This window comes from Colletotrichum spaethianum (genome assembly GCF_022836535.1).
Source record: "Colletotrichum spaethianum MAFF 239500 DNA, contig55, whole genome shotgun sequence".
Lineage (NCBI taxonomy): Eukaryota > Fungi > Ascomycota > Sordariomycetes > Glomerellales > Glomerellaceae > Colletotrichum > Colletotrichum spaethianum.
This window is the reverse complement of record NW_026054825.1, coordinates 15,387-33,916: the sequence shown is the minus strand read 5'-3', so window position 1 is coordinate 33,916 and position 18,530 is coordinate 15,387. Positions and strand designations below refer to the sequence as shown.

Here is an 18,530-nt window from a genome sequence, read left to right as displayed (position 1 = left end):
AATTATAACGATGTTCCCTTCTTCGTGTCGGAATAGGATGTTAATGAATATCACTGAATATCCGTTATCCAGCGCGGCCCGGCTGATCGGGCCAATCGGGCCCGGATTAACCACAGCCGCAAGGGAGGACCTGTACCTTATCTATCTCACCTCAGCTGCCAGCCCCTAGATAGCTTCCTCCCCTCTTCACGCAGAATAAGGATAATAACAACAACAGTATTATCCCCTTCGTCACCCACGTTACCGTTCAGGCTCGTCTTCATTCATACTGCTACTAGCAGTTCTCACGAGCAGGTCAGGGCGACCAACTCTGGCACAAAGCAAAAGCTTCGGTAATGATGCACCTGCATCATTATCCCCTGTTTTGCATTATATAGTTACACCGGCCAGTACCCCAACTGGGTGGGCCGTAACATCAGTGTCCCCATCGCCGAGGCATACCATCGAGTTCTTAGAAGGTGTTGTTGTGTGTGACCGCTTGGAGCCGGGTTGCCGATCCTTCTCGGAGAGATAGGGATCCCCGAGCTGCTGTGTGCTGTTCTGAGAGGCGCTTAGACTGGCCTCATCAAGGACATCAGAGGCCTTCTGTTCAACCTGCCGGATTCGTGCCCGCTTGTTTCGGCTTGAGAGAGTAGGCTTGCCTTTAATCGTCAATCTCTTTTGTTGGTAGATGTCGGAACACTGGTTATCCGGCTGCCAGCCGGATGACTCGTGCGCCCAGGAGGTCGTATAACGGCCTCCAACGGCCGTGGCGACAACCTCTTTTTTCTTTCCCTTCATTGAGCAATAACATAAGTAGACCAATATTACGAGTCTTCGTTGCTTCACATCGCCATATCTACGGATACCCTGTATATTTAAAAACAGATCCTTTTGGCCAGATCTTTTTTTCCATTAGTATCGGCTTCGGCTGCTTTATCTCGTAGGCATCGTACTGCTTCCAGCATTCCAATGGTGTGAAGATTGATTACCTACTCCATAGAAAATGCCCTTTAAATGCTAACTATGATTCTATGCCATTGCTGCAAAGCGCTACTTCCCGCATCCATTCGGATTTAAGAACCTGTGACGCAGTAATGCGTCGCTTGGGAAGGGGGTCTAGAATGCAATAAGTTGCGTTCCTGCATTGTACCTAGTAGTTCAAAGTTATTACTAAACCGACAAGATCTATCCGCAATGAGGAATTGCCAACCTTATGAAAAGCCTCGATAGGGGCAAAGCCGCTTTCAAGCCGGCGATCTTCCAAATAGCAAGCATACAGCTCATCCTCGGCCTTGCTTGCCATTTCCCAGAAGTAGCGGCCGGTACGCATGACCACAAAGACGACGCCACAAGCCCACATGTCAACGGCTCGGACGTCGAATTCTGTCTCGGTGTACTCCTCAGGAGCGATATAAGGCTCAGAGCCACGTACGCCAGAGATCATCCGGGCATCATATTCCCATGCCATCCTGAAACAGTCGCAGGAACCGAAATCCGTTATCTCTATTACACCGTCGATGGTCAGAAGTATGTTTTCTGGTTTGATGTCCCGGTGCGCGACCCCTATTTCGGGTAGGTACTTGACGCCGCGCATCAATTGTTGGAAGAAACAGTCGGCCTCACCGGGCATGAGCTTTCCGGTGGATTTGATGAGCGAGAACAAGTTTCCACCTGCGCAGAATTCTATGACTTCGCAGTAGTCTCCCTTTTCGTCCCACATCAGGTCCAGAACAGAGACAATGTTCTGGTGCTAGAAGGAAGAAGAGACAAGGAATTCTGTTGTCGCATGCTTGTGATACCTTTCTTGCAATTCCTCAGACCGGCGGATAGACGTCTTGACCGCGAATAACTTTTCTCTACCGGCCTTGACAGTCTTGTGTGATAATCTTACCACCCAAATGCACCACGTCCTATGACTTCTCGACACGTACCATACTTTACGGCAAGTGTTTCAATCTGGCTCTGCTCCAAGTCCATGTTCCTGTAGCTGTCTCGGTCGCCTTTAAGGCTATCAATCCAGCTAGAAAGGCGGAAGGAACCGATATCATTCCCGCCGTTCTTGCCAAATAGGGCACGCCAGCCATTGGACATAGAGGACCTTTTATGTTTATGGCAGGGCTGTAAACAATGTGTATGACCACCTGGCGCTTCAGGGACAGATGCGTATCTTGGAAAGCCGACCATGGCAATAACTGCTGGGGATCTCGTGTTCATTCTGAAAAAAACAAATCCTTGTACTATACTGTTGAAGGCCCATGCGCTGCAAGGGCAGGATTCTAGACAATAATGCGGAGAGATTTTGCTCTCAAAGTGCGAAACCAGTCTGTCTGGCTTTGCTGAGTTTGTGTGCTAAAGGCAGATATGTTGTTACAGCTCTACTAAAGCTAGTCAATGGGATGAACTTGTTGTTTGAGTGAGGGAGAATTATGTTGGTACGAAGTCAGGAACGCTCGGAGTAACTAGGTAGAAAGAGAGATGAGGGGATGATTTTTGCGGGCAAAAATACTGCAACACCGCGACGAAAGCAGATTTTGGTGTGGCGGGCTGTATCCCTGCCAGGCTAGCGTGTTTTTAAACAACGAGAACAAAGATCAAGGGAGAAGATGGCTACCTAGTAAAGCAGGGCAGCGAGGAGTCAAAACAGGGCTGAGTGGCACGCTCAGGCGATAGCGACTGACTCACAGCCGGTGTTCAGTCTCGCGGTGCGCCTCGTTACGATTATTCTACCCTGATCAACATGGGCATGGCCGATGCCTAATCTAAACAACGTATGTGCTGCCTAGACTCCTGCACCCTGAGAAGTGGGAGAAATTCTAGTGATTGGCTGTATTTCGGATTGAATCTTCGTCCAGGCAATAATTCTAGGTACTCCGCTACGACACCCTGCGGTTGAATTACGTAACCACAAACTGCCCGTCACCCCCAGTTGGCCAGTGCTCGTTCTTATACCATTTGAATGGTTGGTCACGCGACTTAACTCGAACATGGCCAAGATCGCTAAGGTCTCGGCGCCAACCCTTCCACGTAACGCCTTCCTTGGCATCTGCTGGGAAGGCTGTATGCGGCAAGATCGCATCATGGAGACTTTGCAGCGTACCACGAGAGATTTGCCCACCAAGACGCACTGCTTCACTGCAGTTGCGGAAGACGCAAAACGCCAGTACACTTCTACTTCTATAAGCGTGGCCATAAAGCCACCCCGCGGCATCTCCGCCGACGTATGGCGAAGGCAAGCATAGATTTTCTGCTAGGTTCTACGCAGGGAGCCTCTCTTCTGTGCGAATGGATGGAGGCGACCAATTTCTTTTCGTGCCCATTGACGACAAAGAGGCAATATAGGCCTCTCAAACGTGGTTTTATATGCTGACCAAAGCGCTAAAACTAATCTAGGCCTCTTTCGTTTATTATCCATCCGTTTTAGGACGTTCTAATAACCTAGTCGTGTAGAAAACTAGATTTAGTGTACTAGGTTAAGAGGTGATATCTGTTACGGTCAGATATCCGACAGTGGTGTTTTCTGCTAATAGATAGCTGAGGTCGATACTCGGTAACAGTAAGTCAGGTCTCGTAGGTAATCTGGCTAGGTCGTGGTCGTCTGGTGATCAATCAGTCGGTCAAGGCGTAGGTAGCTCGTATAGCTTCACAACAGAAGGATAATCTAAGAGTCACTTATGGTAGAGTGAATCACGAAGTTGATTGCTGAAGAGCTATGGAAGGTTTCTATCTAAGTGGAATGAATGTCCTTATATCCAATGTGTGTCATGTTGGGACCGATGTCTCAAAGTCGGTCCTGACGAGGACCGATCCTTGAGATGTCGGTCCTGGTTCATGGACCGCTTATCGTATGTCGGTCCTTCTTATCTTCACGTGACCTTCCCTAGTTCTTCCGTTCCGAGAGGGGATTGACGTGTTCCCGTGTTGCCCTGCATATAACCTTGCCTGTAACCGCTAGGCGCCCCTGGGGCGGCCCTGGTTACGTTATGTTTGTTGGGTCGTAACAACCCGCTAGCGCGGGTGGAGGTTTCCGAAATCAAGTGGTAGGGGGTGCGTAGCACGAGTAGTAGGACGCGTACGTTTGTTGGCTCGGCCAGCTTTGCACTGTGTCAAGCTCTCCTCGCCCCACAACTCCCTCCCAGGCGCTGAGCGCTTTGTGGGTAGTGTTTTTATTCGGACATGGGGCAAACCCAGCCTCTTTTCTTGATTTCCTCGTCATCTTCTTCTCTCGCTTCCGAGTTTTTCCTCCTTTCACGCTTGGCACCGGCAAGACCTCCATCTTGGCGAATGGGGCCAAGACCTTACTTACCTTGCCTTAGTTGTCGAACCCCAAGGCCTTCTGCTGCCAATATCCAAAAGAGTGTGCGCTGCTTGCCTCAGAAATTCCTCAAGTTTGAGGCAGGAAATTGAAGGTACTTGGTGTGGTGGCGGGATGGAACGCACTGTTCGCATTGTATACGTAGATAACCGCATTGAACAGACGACGCCCAGACGTTCCGACAAGGCCTGGCAACTCGCTCAGCCACGCATTCCAACTCAATGTTGAGCGTTCCTTTCCTGAAGCCGTTGACGCAGGGCTTTTCTTAGCTCACGTAATTCGATGCGGCCCTAATCCCACGTACAAAAGGGTTCACTAGTATCATCTTCACCGATTGTGACTTCGTCCGCCGGTACTGTGTTTCCTCTCAAAGGCCAAAACAGGAACAGTAAGCCGTTTCGCTTGGACTTTGGTTGTCTTCTTCGTTGCCTCTGCTCCGATGACTCGACGCTTCGTCCCACTCACAAGATGTGCCTCCCCGTTCGCTGGCATGCGGCTGCCACAATTGAGTTTTATCCAGCTTCACTGTGAGTTGTCGGCCTGCTACTTCCAACTCCTTGAGGTTGGCAGACGTGCCGCACATGGATGTCGACTGACGCATGGAGGGTTATAGATGCCTGGATTATCTTCTGCAGTCTTCTTGCTTTTCCCATCCTGTATCCCTATGGCAATTTGACTGCTGTGGATGCCATCTTCTTCGGTTGCAGCGGCTCGACTGAGTCCGGTCTGAACACGTGAGTGTCTTCACCTTGCTTAGGACACCGGATCTTCCCGAGCTAAGGCCGGCGGCTGGTACAGTGTCGACGTCAAAGATCTTGAGACGTACCAACAGGTTTTCCTCTACGTGATTCCCATCATCACGAACCTCATGTTCATCAACGCCATGGTCGTCCCCATAAGAATATACTGGTTCCGCCGGTACTTAAAGGAAGTCGGTGCGTCGCTCCCAAATCCTGTACATATCTCTGCCCTTTTATCAGCAACTGAATCGGGTTGTTTCCCCAGGCCTGAAGCGGGCCGCGCACCGTGCCCGCGATGATGTCGAAGGCGCCGTGGATCGGTCTCTGGGTGACGTGAACGCCAGGAACGCAGGTAGGGACGATGACACGGAAACAAAAAGCACCCCCGCCTTGCACTCCAACCAATCTACAGTCGCCCACAGGGTTAACAGATCAGCGAGACCGCCTACGATCACGTTTGACAACGAAGACCCCAAGGAACAGCGCTTGCGTTTGGAGGACAAGACTACACTGCGCATCCCGTCGCCGCAGGAGTCTGACAATGGTTAGTGAACATCACTGTCCGATTCACCAGTCTTACTGTATCGCTTCGGTGGCCTTGTTATTAATGACAGCCCTTCCAGGACAACCCATTGTGGTCTGCAAAATCGCCAGTGGCTGTGGCCTTGATGACGACCCTGACGAAGGTGGCCAACCCCCTCCCCGCGGCCATATTTCCAGGAACCCAACCCACAAAATCGTGTTATATCTGGGTGGGTCCGGGTGCAGTGTCCCGCGGCGGTGCTGACGGTCCTTATCCTGATCCAGATACCATCAAACCGGCTCAACGTGTAAACACAAGCCGTTCCGAGGGTTCTGTCCTCAAGGCGGCCAAATCTATCGAGAAGGCGGCCACTTCTATGTTCGTGTTGAGTACCACTCGACCTACGGTCAACAATCATTCTGGCGATCGCGCTCAATCCCGCCCTGAATCTCAGCCTCGCGCCCCTCAATTTCCTAAGCTCTCCCGCCAAGCCACGGTTGGTCGAAACTCCAGGTTCAGCAACATGACTGAGGATGATCGCGAGATTCTCGGCGGCGTCGAATATCGCGCTCTGAAGCTGCTATTCAAGTTTGTCATTGGTAGCGTCACCTGCTAGCACGAGATTTTACGAAACATATCATTGCAGCATCGCTTATACTTTGACCTGCAGGTTATTTTATCGGGCTTCATCTGTTTGGTGTCATATTCCTGCTGCCGTGGGTCCATAATGCACCGTCTATATACAGCGATTGGCTGGCTGAGTCCGGCGTCGGAAAGACTTGGTGGTATGTGTTATCTCATCCCTGCGGATCATGGCTCGTGGCAGTAACCGTAAGCCACTTGCCCTGGGTGCCGCGACGTGAACCGTACAACTGACTAGAGATGTATATAGGGCTGTTTACACTGCGCAGACCATGGCCAACAACCTCGGCTTCACCCTCACGCCAGATTCCATGGCGACGTTCAGGGACGCCGCTTGGCCAATGCTGGTCATGACCTTTATGGCCTTTGCCGGAAATACTTGCTATCCGGTCTTCCTGCGACTTTGCATCTGGACCACGTCGCAGCTGGTACCAAAACAGTCCCAGACGAAGGAGACGCTGCAGTTCCTTCTTGACCACCCGCGGAGATGTTATACGCTCCTCTTCCCTAGCCGCCCCACCTGGCTTCTGTTCGGTACTGTGTTCATACTGAACTTTGTCGACGTTCTACTCATTATCGTACTGGACCTGGATAATCCAGCTGTTACAGACCTTCCTATGGGCCCCCGTATCCTCTCGGCACTGTTCCAGGCCGCATCTGCTCGTCACACCGGCACCTCTACGCTGAATCTTGCAGAGGTTAATCCTGCAGTTCAGTTTAGCCTACTAACGATGATGTACATCGCTGTCTTCCCGATTGCCATCAGCGTCCGCGCCTCCAACACGTATGAGGAGCGAGCATTAGGCATCTGGGCGCCTGATGCTACCGGCCTCGACGAGAATAATGGCGTGTCGTACGTCATGGATCATATGCGGAACCAGCTTAGCTTCGATCTCTGGTATATCTTCCTCGGAACCTTTCTTGTTTGCATCGCCGAAGCGCGGCGCATTACAGATTTGAGTGAACCGGTGAGTGTCGCCCTACGAATATCCCGTGTTCGTATGGTATGCCATAACACGGTGCCTTATGAGCTAACTTTTTCAACAGTCTTTTTCCGTGTTTCCTGTTCTATTTGAAGTCATTTCAGCCTAGTTCGTCTACCCGCACACAGAGCTCATCCGTTAGGAGACTCTGCAGCGTTGAATTAACGAACAGTCTAGCGGCAACGTTGGTCTATCACTCGGCGGTCCACTTGGTAACACGTCCATGTCCGGACATTATTCCGTCTTCAGCAAGATGGTCATCTGTCTCATGATGGTCCGGGGCCGTCACCGCGGGCTGCCCTACGCTTTGGATCGAGCTATTACCCTACCAACTGGGCACGATAACGACACTCAAATGGAAGAAACGACAAGGCCCTTCAGATTCGAGAGCTTTCCCCCAGCTGGCGCGATGGTTCCATTGACCAAAGCGCACACAACATCCTGATACGGCGTCTTTAGGCTTCCATCGAGTCCATTCGGTCTTGCTCTAGTTTAGTTCTAGCAGGTACCCCGTATTTTCTGTATCTGAGTTCTGTCGCTGATGTTGCCACTAGTTTTACCAAGCTCGGTCATGGGCTCACGACGGCGTTGCCATTGGCTACAATTATCCCGCCACCTTCTAGACCAATATTGTATCGCTGATCCCATTACGCAGTGACTGAGACGCCGAAGCATCCCAGACAGCCAGTAACATCCATGGCTATTCTTTAATTTTATACACTGTAGCATATCAGGTTTCTACCAGCTCTAAAGATTTTAGAAATACACGTGTAAGAGTGGATTACGTAAATATGTCGTTGTTGTTGTTGTTGTTGTTGTTGTTGTTGTTGTTGTTGTTGTTGTTGTTGTTGTTGTTGTTGATGTTATTGATGTTGTATTTAACGCCATGGCGGAAAGGGTGGGGCCCTTGCGGCAGACCTCCCAAGGGTTATGTGGCGTGGAGGGCCGCAGGCTAGGGCTGCATACTCTACAGTGCATCACCCTTCCTTCCGTCCTCCAAATCCTGCCTGATGGCTACTATGCGTTCTATCTATCACTAGTTCCCGCTAATTCCCCAAATTCATTGTTTCCCATCTAGTCCCTTTAGCGGTTACGTTAGCTATCTAGGGCCCATGCCGGAGCCCGTCCCCTAGTAGCATAGGCAGATCTTGCAGAAGAAGGCTTTAAAGCCTTTTAGGTTAGTGATTAGTCCTTTAAAGTACCGCTCAAAATATCCCACAGGTCCTTTAAGATTAAGCACACTAGGAAGGTAGAGAGTAGGCCACTGCTACCTCCTCGCCAAGGCTGCTTAACAGTAGACTAGATAACCTACTTCCTTTGCCTCCCTACAAGAGCAAGTAAGCAGGGATTTCGTGTAATTAAAGCGTTAATAATAGTATTAAAGTCCCTACGACCTAACCAGGCCGCTAAAGGGTAGTAGAGGGTAGTTGTTACGAGCATGTCAGGGCGAACAACTGCACCACAAAGCAAAAGCTTCGGTAATGATGCGCCTGCATCATCATCCCCTGTTCTGCACTATATAGTTACGCCGGCCAGCACCCCAACTGGTTGGGCCGTAACACAGACTTTACAATAGCGTACAGCGGTCAATAGTTTTTTGATTATCGCGGCCGTCTATGCATAATACATAATCCAATCTACAGAAATTACATCGTTCGTATATGCTCTCCTATATATGGTTTTTTAGTGAAGTCGTGTTAGTAAGGCGTAACTTGAACACAGCATTTACGCTTGGACATCAAGTTCGCCGGACGCCTCTGAACAAACGATACTTAGTCAGCCCTGAATAATGTTCGGAAACGCGAATTAATAAGCTTCGGGTCTGGGTTGGTTGGATGGCATGTATGCCGGCCGGGGCAAGTCGTACTGGAGCCTCAACACCTTCGCTGCAAGTGGGAAAGTAAAGCTTTCTGACAGGAAACACACGGACAAACATCCCCGGCACCACCCTCTCGATTATGCATGTACACGCGCACTGTGCATGAAGTCGAGTGTGACTGTATACCAACAGACGGAGGCATTTTCAGCTTATCATCATCTTTTGTTGTTGCTGTTGAGAGTCAGTTGGGTGTTTTGCGAAAGGGGTGGTATCGAGACGCGTGGCGCGGCACTAGTGGACCCACTTTCGGCGCGTCCCGTCGTGAAACATGCAGGCGGAGTCGGACACAATCAACGTCGCGTCCGACTCGGGGGAGGCCAGCGGAACGGAGCGGCCACCGCGACGGATACGCAAACCGACGACCAAAGTCCGACTGAACGAAGGAAACAAAGAGATTGCCGACAATGGAAGCGCAGAGCCGAGCGATCTCGGAGGAAACGGGGTGCGGAGGACTACCACCAGGGGCGCGTCAGCCGCGAGAGGAAGGACCAAGGCGACCGAGGACCACGACAGAACCCTGCTGCTGGACATGGGAAAGCAGATGAAGGAGCTTCACGCATCCCTCCAGGTGGTTTTCAACGCATGGAAGAAATCGGAACTGCGAAACAAGGATATCCAGGCCGAACTTCGACACGTCACGGGCGAACTTCGGACGGCGAACGAGGAACTCGGGTCAATCAAAGACGAGTTGCAGACGGTCCGCGACGACCTGCAGGCGTTAAAGCAGCAAGTGGAAGACGATAACACGAAGACACGCGAAAAGATCGAGGCTTTTGCGACTCAGGCTTCGGCGCAAAGCGGCCCCAGTCCGTCCTACGCCGCCGTCACCCGAATCCCCTCAACCAACCAAACCAGCGATGCACGGACCCGTACGTCCGGCGTGAACCCGACCAACGTGGCTGACACTCTGTACTGCACGATCGATACCTCACGAGTTGAAGCAGAAGATGACAACAAGCCCAACGCGGGCGCGATCAGGGCGGCAGTGGAAATGGAGATGCGAGCGGACGGGCATACGGGATGGCGGTGTCAGGCCGTCACCGTGAACCCAAGAAACGAGGATCTCATCAGAATCGTCTGCCGAGACGACGCGGAACACCAAATGGTCAAGCAAATCGCGGAGACGAAGATTGCCCCGGGCATGCGCGTCCGGGACGACGACCTGTATCCGATCAAGGTAGACTTTGTGCGATGATCGGCGGTGTGGGAGGAGAAAGGAAAGTACAGAAGTGAAGCGGCAGAGGAGTTCAGCAAGGAAAACGACACCACCGTCGCCAAAATCGTATGGCTAAGCCACCAAGAAACCCCGAAACAGTACGGATCGATGGCGGTCTACTTGACCAAGGCTAGTGACGCCAGAAGGCTCATCTCAGAGGGCTATTTCCACGCCGGTGGAGAGTCTGGAAATACGGGAGTGTTCAAGCCCCAGTCTCGGACACATCAGTACTTCAAATGCCAGCAGATCGTCCGGCATAAGGCAGAGAAATGCGAGAACAGCCTAGTATGTGGGCGGTGCGCCCAGGAGGGCCATCACCACAAGGAGTGCCGCGAAACAGTACTGAAGTGTGTTCCCTGCGGTGGACCGCACGAATCCTTCAGCAAGAAGTGTCCGAAGCTCTACCCATCTCTCCATGAGTAGAAACCTTCAGATCCTTCAACTGAACGTAAGGAAACAGGATGCAGTGCACAAAAGCCTGATGAACGATGAGCAACTGCGAGACTTCATGGTCATAGCAGTGCAGGAACCATGGGTGTGGAAGAGAGAAGGCAAGATCTTGACGGTGCCGATGCGGCACAGCAGGTGGACGAGGATGGTCCCAACGGCGTGGAGAGAGGAAGGACGGTGGGGGATCAGAAGTATGCTGTGGGTGAACAGGGATGTTGAGGCAGAGCAAGTGCCGATACCGTCACCCGACATGACCGGAGCCATTCTTCGACTCTCGGGTCGTCGAGTGCTTGTTGTGTCGGTGTACGTTCCGGTACGGGAGCCCGAGATGCTTCGTCGCACATGTTCCATGTTACGGCAAGCAATCACGGGCGTCAGGAGTAACGCGGGCGAAGTGGTGGATGTGGTCTTCGTGGGAGACTTCAACCGACACGACCAACTATGGGGAGGGGACGATATCTCGGCGAGCAGGCAGGGAGAGGCAGACCCGATCATCGACTTGATGAGTGACTTCGCCCTCAGTAGCCTTCTGCCAAGAGGGACGAAGACGTGGCAGAAGAACGACGCAGCAACGACCATTGATCTGTCCATCGCGTCGGAGGAGTTGGCGCGGATGATGATACGATGCGCGGTGCACGAGACAGACCATGGCTCAGACCATCGAGCGATTGAGACAGCGGAATGAAACTGTGACGCCGAACACTGACAGCAAGGCCCGACTTCTGTTCAAGAACGCTCCATGGAAGGCGATCAATGCCAGGATTGAAACCACACTACAACGTGTTCCTTCGGGAGGTACCGTGCAGCAGCAGACGGACAGGCTCATGTCGGCAGTAGTGGAAGCAGTAGAGGCGTTGACGCCCACGGCTAAACCGTCTAGGTATGCAAAGAGGTGGTGGACGGACGACCTCACTCAGCTGCGCCGGATCCACACATTCTGGAGGAACCGAGCGAGGGCAGAGAGACGGGCCGGCCGCTGTCCGCCGGATCTTGAGGAGCGGGCACGGGCAGCGGCGAAGCAGTACCACGACGCAATCCGACAACAGAAGAAGCACCACTGGCATGAGTTCCTGGCCGACGATACGAACATCTGGAAGGCAGCCAAGTATCTATGCGCCGACAAAGGTGCCTCATTCGACAAGATCCCCCAGCTTACCAGAGCAGACGGTTCTAAGACGGAAGAGACCGGGGAACAGGCGGAGGGACTGTTGACTGCGTTCTTCCCTCCGCCTCCGGATAGGATCGACGACGAGGGGCTGCGTCCACAACGGCCGCCCGTGCCCTTCCCCGAGATTACGTTAGAAGAGGTGGAGAGACAGCTGTTTGCAGCGAAATCGTGGAAGGCGCCCGGAGAGGACGGGTTGCCAGTAGCCGTGTGGAAGCAGACGTGGCCCGCAGTGAAGCATCGGGTTCTCACTCTGTTCCGAGCCTCGATGAACGAGGGAGAACTGCCTAGGCAATGGAGACATGCGAAGATCATCCCGCTGAAGAAACCGAACAAGAACGACTACACCATTGCGAAGGCCTGGCGACCGATCTCGCTGTTGTCGACTCTGGGGAAAGTGCTGGAATCGGTGATAGCCGAGAGGATATCGCACGCTGTCGAAACATACGGGCTCCTGCCCACGAGTCACTTCGGGGCTCGGAAGCAGCGATCGGCAGAGCAGGCGCTGGTCCTGCTTCAGGACTACATCTACAGAGCATGGAGGAGGAGGAAAATCCTCAGTCTGGTCAGCTTCGACGTCAAAGGCGCGTACAACGGAGTGTATAAGGAGAGACTGCTTCAGAGACTCAAGGCGAGAGGGATCCCGGAAAAGCTGGTGGCGTGGGTGGATGCGTTCTGTTCGCACCGGACAGCAAGCATCCAGGTCAACGGCCAGGACTCGGAGGTCCGCTCCCTGCCTCAAGCTGGGCTACCTCAGGGCTCACCGCTGTCGCCTGTCCTATTCCTTTTCTTCAACGCCGACTTGGTCCAGCACCAAATCAACGAAAATGGAGGTGCACTAGCATTCGTAGACGACTATACGGCATGGGTCACCGGACCGTCACGAGAGGCGAACCGACAGGGGGTCCAGGCCATCATTGACCGAGCCCTCGACTGGGAACGACGAAGCGGAGCGACCTTCGAGACAGACAAGACAGCCATCATACACTTCACACGGAACTGGCGTCAGCCGGAGGACTGGTCCCCTTTCAGTGTCAAAGGGGATATCGTCCGGCCCAAAGACCAGGTAAAGATTCTAGGCGTGATCATGGACACCAAGCTCCGCTTCAAGCAACACGTGGCAGAAGCGGCATCGAAGGGCCTCGAAGCCGTGCTGGAGCTCAGACGACTCAAGGGCTTGCCACCGTCAACGGCGAGACAGCTCTTCGTGGCGGCGGTGGCACCCACGATGGACTACGCATCGACCGTCTGGAAACACACGTGTAACGCAGCCCAGATGAAGGTCATCAACAGGGTGCAGAGGATCGGGGCTCAAGCAATTGTGGGAACCTGTAACTCGGTGGCTACAGCGGTTGCCGAAGCAGAAGCAAGCATACAGTCAGCCCAGGAACGATTCGAAAGGAAAGCGATCAAATTCTGGGTGCGTCTCCGGACATTACCGAACAATCATCCGCTGCGACATATCAGAGTCAATACCTTCAAGAGGCACATCTCGCCTTTCCAGACGATGGCTGCGGCCTACCGTGACTTGCCCCTGGACAGACTGGAGACCATCAACGCGTTTTCGCTGTCACCATGGGAAAACCGAGTGCAGACGGTGGTTGAAGACGATGGAGACAAGGCAAGCGCAGCGACTAAGACAGGCTGGGCCGCAAGGGTCGCGACGGCTAGTTCGGCAAGAAATGGAGTCGTGGGCTTCGGGAGAGCACTGCATCTCCCTAGGTCACACACGGGAGGCGGCTTTACGACAACGGAGTCATGCACAGTCGGTCTCAGGACGGAGCAGAACCCGTTCACGGCAGAGCTTCAGGCGATGGCGACGGCGTTAGAGTCCCTCTCGGAGAGGATCCGTCACCTCGTCATATACTTGTTTGCCAGCAGCAAAGCCGCCGTGCTAGCAGTAAGCAGACCCCGACAGCAATCAGACCAGCAAGAGATCCGTCGTATCTACGAGGCTATCAGTGTCCTACAAAACAGAGGCAACAGAGTGTCACTATTCTGGCTCCCGGCTGGGGTAAAGTCGAAGCTCGTCAAGGAGGCCAAGGCAGCGGCAAAGGAGAGCACCCAACAAGGGAAAACACCTAGGAAGAAGCCAGCCAGGGCTTTCTCAACCACGCTTAGGAACGCGTTACAGAGGGTACAGGAGACGAACCCCGGAATACCAGAGTGGGTGGGAAAGTTCTCAAAGAGAGTCGACTCGGCTCTGCCAGGAAAACACACACGGCAACTGTACGATTCATTTTCATGGAAGCAGGCCAGCATACTGGCCCAGCTGCGGACGGGGATGGCAAGGCTCAACTGGTACCTGCACCAGATCAGGGCGGCCGCCTCGGATCAATGTGCATGCGGACAAGCAATAGAGACGGTCGAGCATTTTCTCTTCCGTTGCACCCAATGGACAGCACAACGCGCACCGATGATCCAACGGACTGATACGCACAGAGGTAACCTGTCATTATACTTAGGCGGGAAGGCCGCATCAGACCCTGACGACTGGTCACCATGCATGGATGTCGTAAGAGAAACAGTGAAGTTTGCCATGGCAACAGGACGACTCGATATGCAGGTCAAGCAAACATAGGACAGGAACAGCACAACATCACATCACTAACATTAACCACCGACTAACCCCATACGCACCCTCGTGCCACCGACAGCAGGGCTCGCTTCAGCCGCCGAAGATAGGGACCTGAACACTTGGAGGAAGTGCTCCAAGATGGCCTGCTACTAACCTCACGAGAAAGTGCAATCATCGGAAGGCGTAATCAAAGATGACGCAGACGGAAGTGGATTTCATACACGGGGCTTATTTTGAGACTAGGGTAAAAACTCAACAAGGGAAGCATGTAAGATACATAGACGTTAGAGCCCTTTATGGCTTAGCCAGGGCGTAATAAACTCAGTGAGTGAGTGAGTACTGTACTAGATGTATTGGATTCTTTCGTCTTTGCCATTTGCCTCGGCTGGAATGAAGTTCGCCAGCTCGCCGCTCCAGTTATCTCTACATGACTTCAAAGCCGTTTCTGACTCGCCCATCGCAGAGTGCCCCATTGTGAACATGGGGAGGCCGAAATGGCTCTATTTCCGTTGCAGCCCGTTCTTGCACCAATAAGTTCGTCCACACCCCTTAACATACTTGTCCACAGCCAGAATTGGAGCTTCACGGGCAAGGCTCTCAGGGAGTCAACATCCCTGCCAGGCCCCATCACCCCTGACGTCACTCAAGTTTCTCGCTGTTGGTTCGAAATCCAGAACTGGAGACTGTCCCAACGTAGCTCTCGAGTGTTGGCGCGACATTTATCCATCATGCAGCACGATCAGCAGGTGAGGGGAGGAGAACGCGGGCTCCTGCTTCGCGGACCCCACCAATTCGGCGGCGGGGCGTCTGCCCCGTTCGCCCGTCAGCGAGCGGCTTCGGCCCGCAAGGACATCCCAGCCGGGGCTTCCTCCCGGACATTTGTCATGACGGCTAACTGAGTCAGGCACACGATGGGTTCTGCCATCGCCGACATCAAATCGAGTCATGTTTTCGTTTCCTGATCTCGACCGCGAGCTATACGATGTAATTTTGCCTGCTTTCATCGAGTGTATCTATCTATCCCACCAGATGCGAATGGACCTGATTCTTGCCAAGAATGAGGATCTCCACTTTAGTATCCAGTTTTACTCCAAAATTGTTCTTTTCTGAGTTCTTCATTGGGTTGGAAGTTCTAGTCAGTGAATTTACAGTATCCCAATTCGGCCCTCACGGCCTTGGCGTATCGATGTGAGCTGCACGTTAGTGCATGGGCTGCTAGCTCGCATATGGCCGTCCACCATTGGCATCAGCTCAGTGTATGGAAAGTGGATAGTTACAATAGTGGCAGTCTGTACCACCGCCTCATATCCTTTCAAAGTGCGTTTCCGAAGCGAAGCCTGGACCTATGCTATTCTTGCCATACGCTCACATCAAGCTCCCTTTCGATGGCCACGTGATCGGAACCATAATTGGAACCGTGGTCTTTGTCATACAGCTTGTTTGTATTATCGTGATCGTCCTCTTGATAGCCCTCTGTAAACATACAGGGTATCTGTTGTCATCTCTTACTCCGTCCCCGGGTACACCTTAAAATTAGTGATAGATCGACCGGTCAACAAGATACGATGTCATAGTCTTACCATTGAAGTTGCTTTTGCCGAAGAAAGCAGTACTTACATAGAACGCTCCGTCGTTGTCAATGTCCTCCGCCACATCATCATCCTTGGTGGAAAAAAGGGTTGTCTAGGTGTATTGACGGATATCTTCGTCATCACCATTGTCGCTCAGTGAGTTAAGTCCTTCGTATTGAGCAAGGAAGATATCGTATCCTGCTGACGTTGTATCGGGTCCATATAGTGTCAGCAGATAAGCTTTGAGCATAGAACAAGTGGTCAGACCGATTTCAAAGACACAGCGCACCGCAATCAAACATCATACAGCGGACATGGGTTAGGTTAGTGGACAGAGTGCGAGCAGCCGTGCCGGTTTAGCTGTAACTCTGCGCTTCTGATCTGCAAGACATGGTCGGCTGTGAATCGGAGACGAGTCGCAGTAACGGGAAGCTGGACCTGGGTTTGTGTGCGGGTTTCCGGTGGGCCGTAGCCCCATGGTCGTAACCAAAAGGAAGCGGGTGAGCTGCGTTCTCAGGTCGTACCTGGGCCGCCCTCAACCGTGGTATCGCCAGTGTGCCTGATATACCGCGGTGCCATTCGTTCAGATCGGAGCGTAAGACTGTGCCGTCGCCTATACTACTGACTGTGCGCCGAATGTTGCGATAATGAGAGCACGATCTGGCCCCATGAGCCTCCAGCCAAGCCCGGACCTCCGGGCTCCTATAAGCCATTCTATGTGCCGCACCGGGACGGGGAGATGCGGAAGCTGCCAGCAGCCCCACTTGGCCGAATTATCCCCGGAGGCCTTGTTGCTTATTGGACGAATCGGTAGCACGGGTTGAAGAACTACTCTCAGCGTAGGACACCAAAGGTATATGGACGGCGGCAGATCTCTGCTGATGAGATTTACTTATTCTCAGGTATCTTGACTTATTATATGGAATTTTTTTGCATCAGCCCGGGCTGAACGTTACGATTGCAAATTGTCAACGGCCTCTAGACAGGAGCTGAAGAGGCCAGCGAGCCCGGGGACGCCACGGCGAAACTAGCAGGCTCCATTGTTGTGGGTTGCTGTGACAAGTTAAGCCGGTGAAGGGTTGCTTTTTTTGTTCCCTTCAGCGGCTTTTCTTCCTGGAGTAGGCGGTCGAAAGGCCTGCAGATCGCCGCGTGGCGCCTCGCAGGGCGAATCGAAGTGCGCGGGGTTTGTAGCCTTGAACGCTGTTATCGCACTCTTGCATATGCATGCTAACAGTCATCACATACGAAGCAGGGCAGACAGGGTTCGTGAGTCAGTGTCATGAGATAAAACAATTGCTCATTGTTGCATCCTGTTGGGGTCTCACGTCAGGTCGACCGAGACAAGAAGCAATGTGTTTTGAAGAACCCTTGAAGTTGCGGGAGGTCGTCTCAACTTCCTTACCTGACCAAGTGGCCTCAGTGACTCATGTAGCCAAGGCGCTAGGAAGGTAGGCGAATCTCATTACCCACTGAACAGGCAGCAACCCACCTTCCAATTGAGAACCTTGCTTTTGTGACGGCCAGCTCCATTTGTGCCTATCATGCATAGCCCAAGATCGACCTCCACCGGTGCGGGGAGTGCGACTGGGAAGGCTCGTTCTTTGGCCAATAGCGGAGAGTTCCGTCTCCAAGAGTGTTGGTCGGTCTGGGTGCTTGCTCTTGGCCGCATCACCTGAAAGCTGATTCTTGGTGCAAGCAACGAGAAATGCAATTGCTAGATTGGTGGTATAAATAGATGTTGGTCTTCTATCGCCCGTCTGTCCACCCCCGCCATTTCGTGACGCAACACCGAAGCTTTCCAAGCGGTTGGTTGTATTCATTACACGGACCATACCATGGACTCAGACGCTACGAAAGTCAACCTCAGTAACTATATCCGCGTACGCCTCGATGAAGCTAAGAGTAGTCTGCCGTCAAACCAGAAGCATGGATGCACAGTCGAAGCGATTACTGTGATCCTCTATTTACTGGACGTGGTCGTCGCTGTAGCAGACTGGTGCATGACAGATGATGCCAGAGAAGCCGCAGGGAAGGAGGATATGAGTAGATTATTTGCAAAGAACAGGCTCTCAGACACTTCTGATGTGGCCCGCCTAACGAAAAACCAGGCGCTTTTGAGGTAAGAATGCAACTTCTATGTGCTGCTTTTTCTGACGCCATGACAGAGAGAGTCGTGACCAAATCAAGAACTTCTCGCGAGATCTCCGGGCCACAGTGGAAGCCAAGATCAAGGAAATCAACGAAGTCGGCTAGAGAGAGGAAGGCCTACCTGATGGTGAAGCAGTTGAGATTGCGCCTGATGAGGAGCCTTCGTTGATGCGAAAGATAGTGGTGGATGATGTTAGCGCTGCTGAAGCCGCCAGAAATAAAGGATAAGCGGGTGCTGTCGCAGCGACTGTTACGGTGACAGCGTGTGAGGAGTGGAATCGCATGAAACTGCAATTTTCATAAGTGGCCTATAACGGCAGCCCACGTCTCAAAGTCGCTTG

At 52.7% G+C, this 18,530-nt stretch overlaps 7 protein-coding genes across 7 annotated transcripts; 5 read left to right on the top strand and 2 right to left on the bottom strand.

Moving 5' to 3' along the window:
- Positions 1 to 369: 369 nt before the first annotated feature.
- ColSpa_11999 (uncharacterized protein) lies at positions 370 to 780 on the bottom strand (the record flags this gene model as incomplete). Its single annotated transcript, XM_049278211.1, has 1 exon — positions 370 to 780. The coding sequence occupies one exon, from the start codon at positions 778 to 780 to the stop codon at positions 370 to 372; it is 411 nt and encodes a 136-aa protein (XP_049134168.1).
- A 352-nt stretch (positions 781 to 1,132) lies between these two features.
- On the bottom strand, positions 1,133 to 1,702 carry ColSpa_11998 (serine/threonine-protein kinase hal4; the record flags this gene model as incomplete). Its single annotated transcript, XM_049278210.1, has 1 exon — positions 1,133 to 1,702. One exon carries the CDS (start codon positions 1,700 to 1,702, stop codon positions 1,133 to 1,135), a length of 570 nt encoding a protein of 189 aa, XP_049134167.1.
- A 3,177-nt stretch (positions 1,703 to 4,879) lies between these two features.
- ColSpa_11997 (high-affinity potassium transport protein) lies at positions 4,880 to 5,583 on the top strand (the record flags this gene model as incomplete). Its single annotated transcript, XM_049278209.1, has 3 exons — positions 4,880 to 5,028; positions 5,093 to 5,229; positions 5,300 to 5,583. The coding sequence occupies 3 exons, from the start codon at positions 4,880 to 4,882 to the stop codon at positions 5,581 to 5,583; spliced, it is 570 nt and encodes a 189-aa protein (XP_049134166.1).
- Positions 5,584 to 5,702: 119 nt separating this feature from the next.
- ColSpa_11996 (uncharacterized protein) lies at positions 5,703 to 6,173 on the top strand (the record flags this gene model as incomplete). Its single annotated transcript, XM_049278208.1, has 1 exon — positions 5,703 to 6,173. The coding sequence occupies one exon, from the start codon at positions 5,703 to 5,705 to the stop codon at positions 6,171 to 6,173; it is 471 nt and encodes a 156-aa protein (XP_049134165.1).
- A 298-nt stretch (positions 6,174 to 6,471) lies between these two features.
- Positions 6,472 to 7,627, top strand: ColSpa_11995 (low-affinity potassium transport protein; the record flags this gene model as incomplete). Its single annotated transcript, XM_049278207.1, has 2 exons — positions 6,472 to 7,167; positions 7,355 to 7,627. The coding sequence occupies 2 exons, from the start codon at positions 6,472 to 6,474 to the stop codon at positions 7,625 to 7,627; spliced, it is 969 nt and encodes a 322-aa protein (XP_049134164.1).
- Positions 7,628 to 9,329: 1,702 nt separating this feature from the next.
- Positions 9,330 to 9,783, top strand: ColSpa_11994 (uncharacterized protein; the record flags this gene model as incomplete). The annotated part of the gene is made up of 2 exons (XM_049278206.1): positions 9,330 to 9,733; positions 9,756 to 9,783. The coding sequence occupies 2 exons, from the start codon at positions 9,330 to 9,332 to the stop codon at positions 9,781 to 9,783; spliced, it is 432 nt and encodes a 143-aa protein (XP_049134163.1).
- An 8,093-nt stretch (positions 9,784 to 17,876) lies between these two features.
- ColSpa_11993 (uncharacterized protein) lies at positions 17,877 to 18,294 on the top strand (the record flags this gene model as incomplete). Its single annotated transcript, XM_049278205.1, has 2 exons — positions 17,877 to 18,160; positions 18,207 to 18,294. The coding sequence occupies 2 exons, from the start codon at positions 17,877 to 17,879 to the stop codon at positions 18,292 to 18,294; spliced, it is 372 nt and encodes a 123-aa protein (XP_049134162.1).
- Between the last annotated feature and the right edge of the window lie 236 nt (positions 18,295 to 18,530).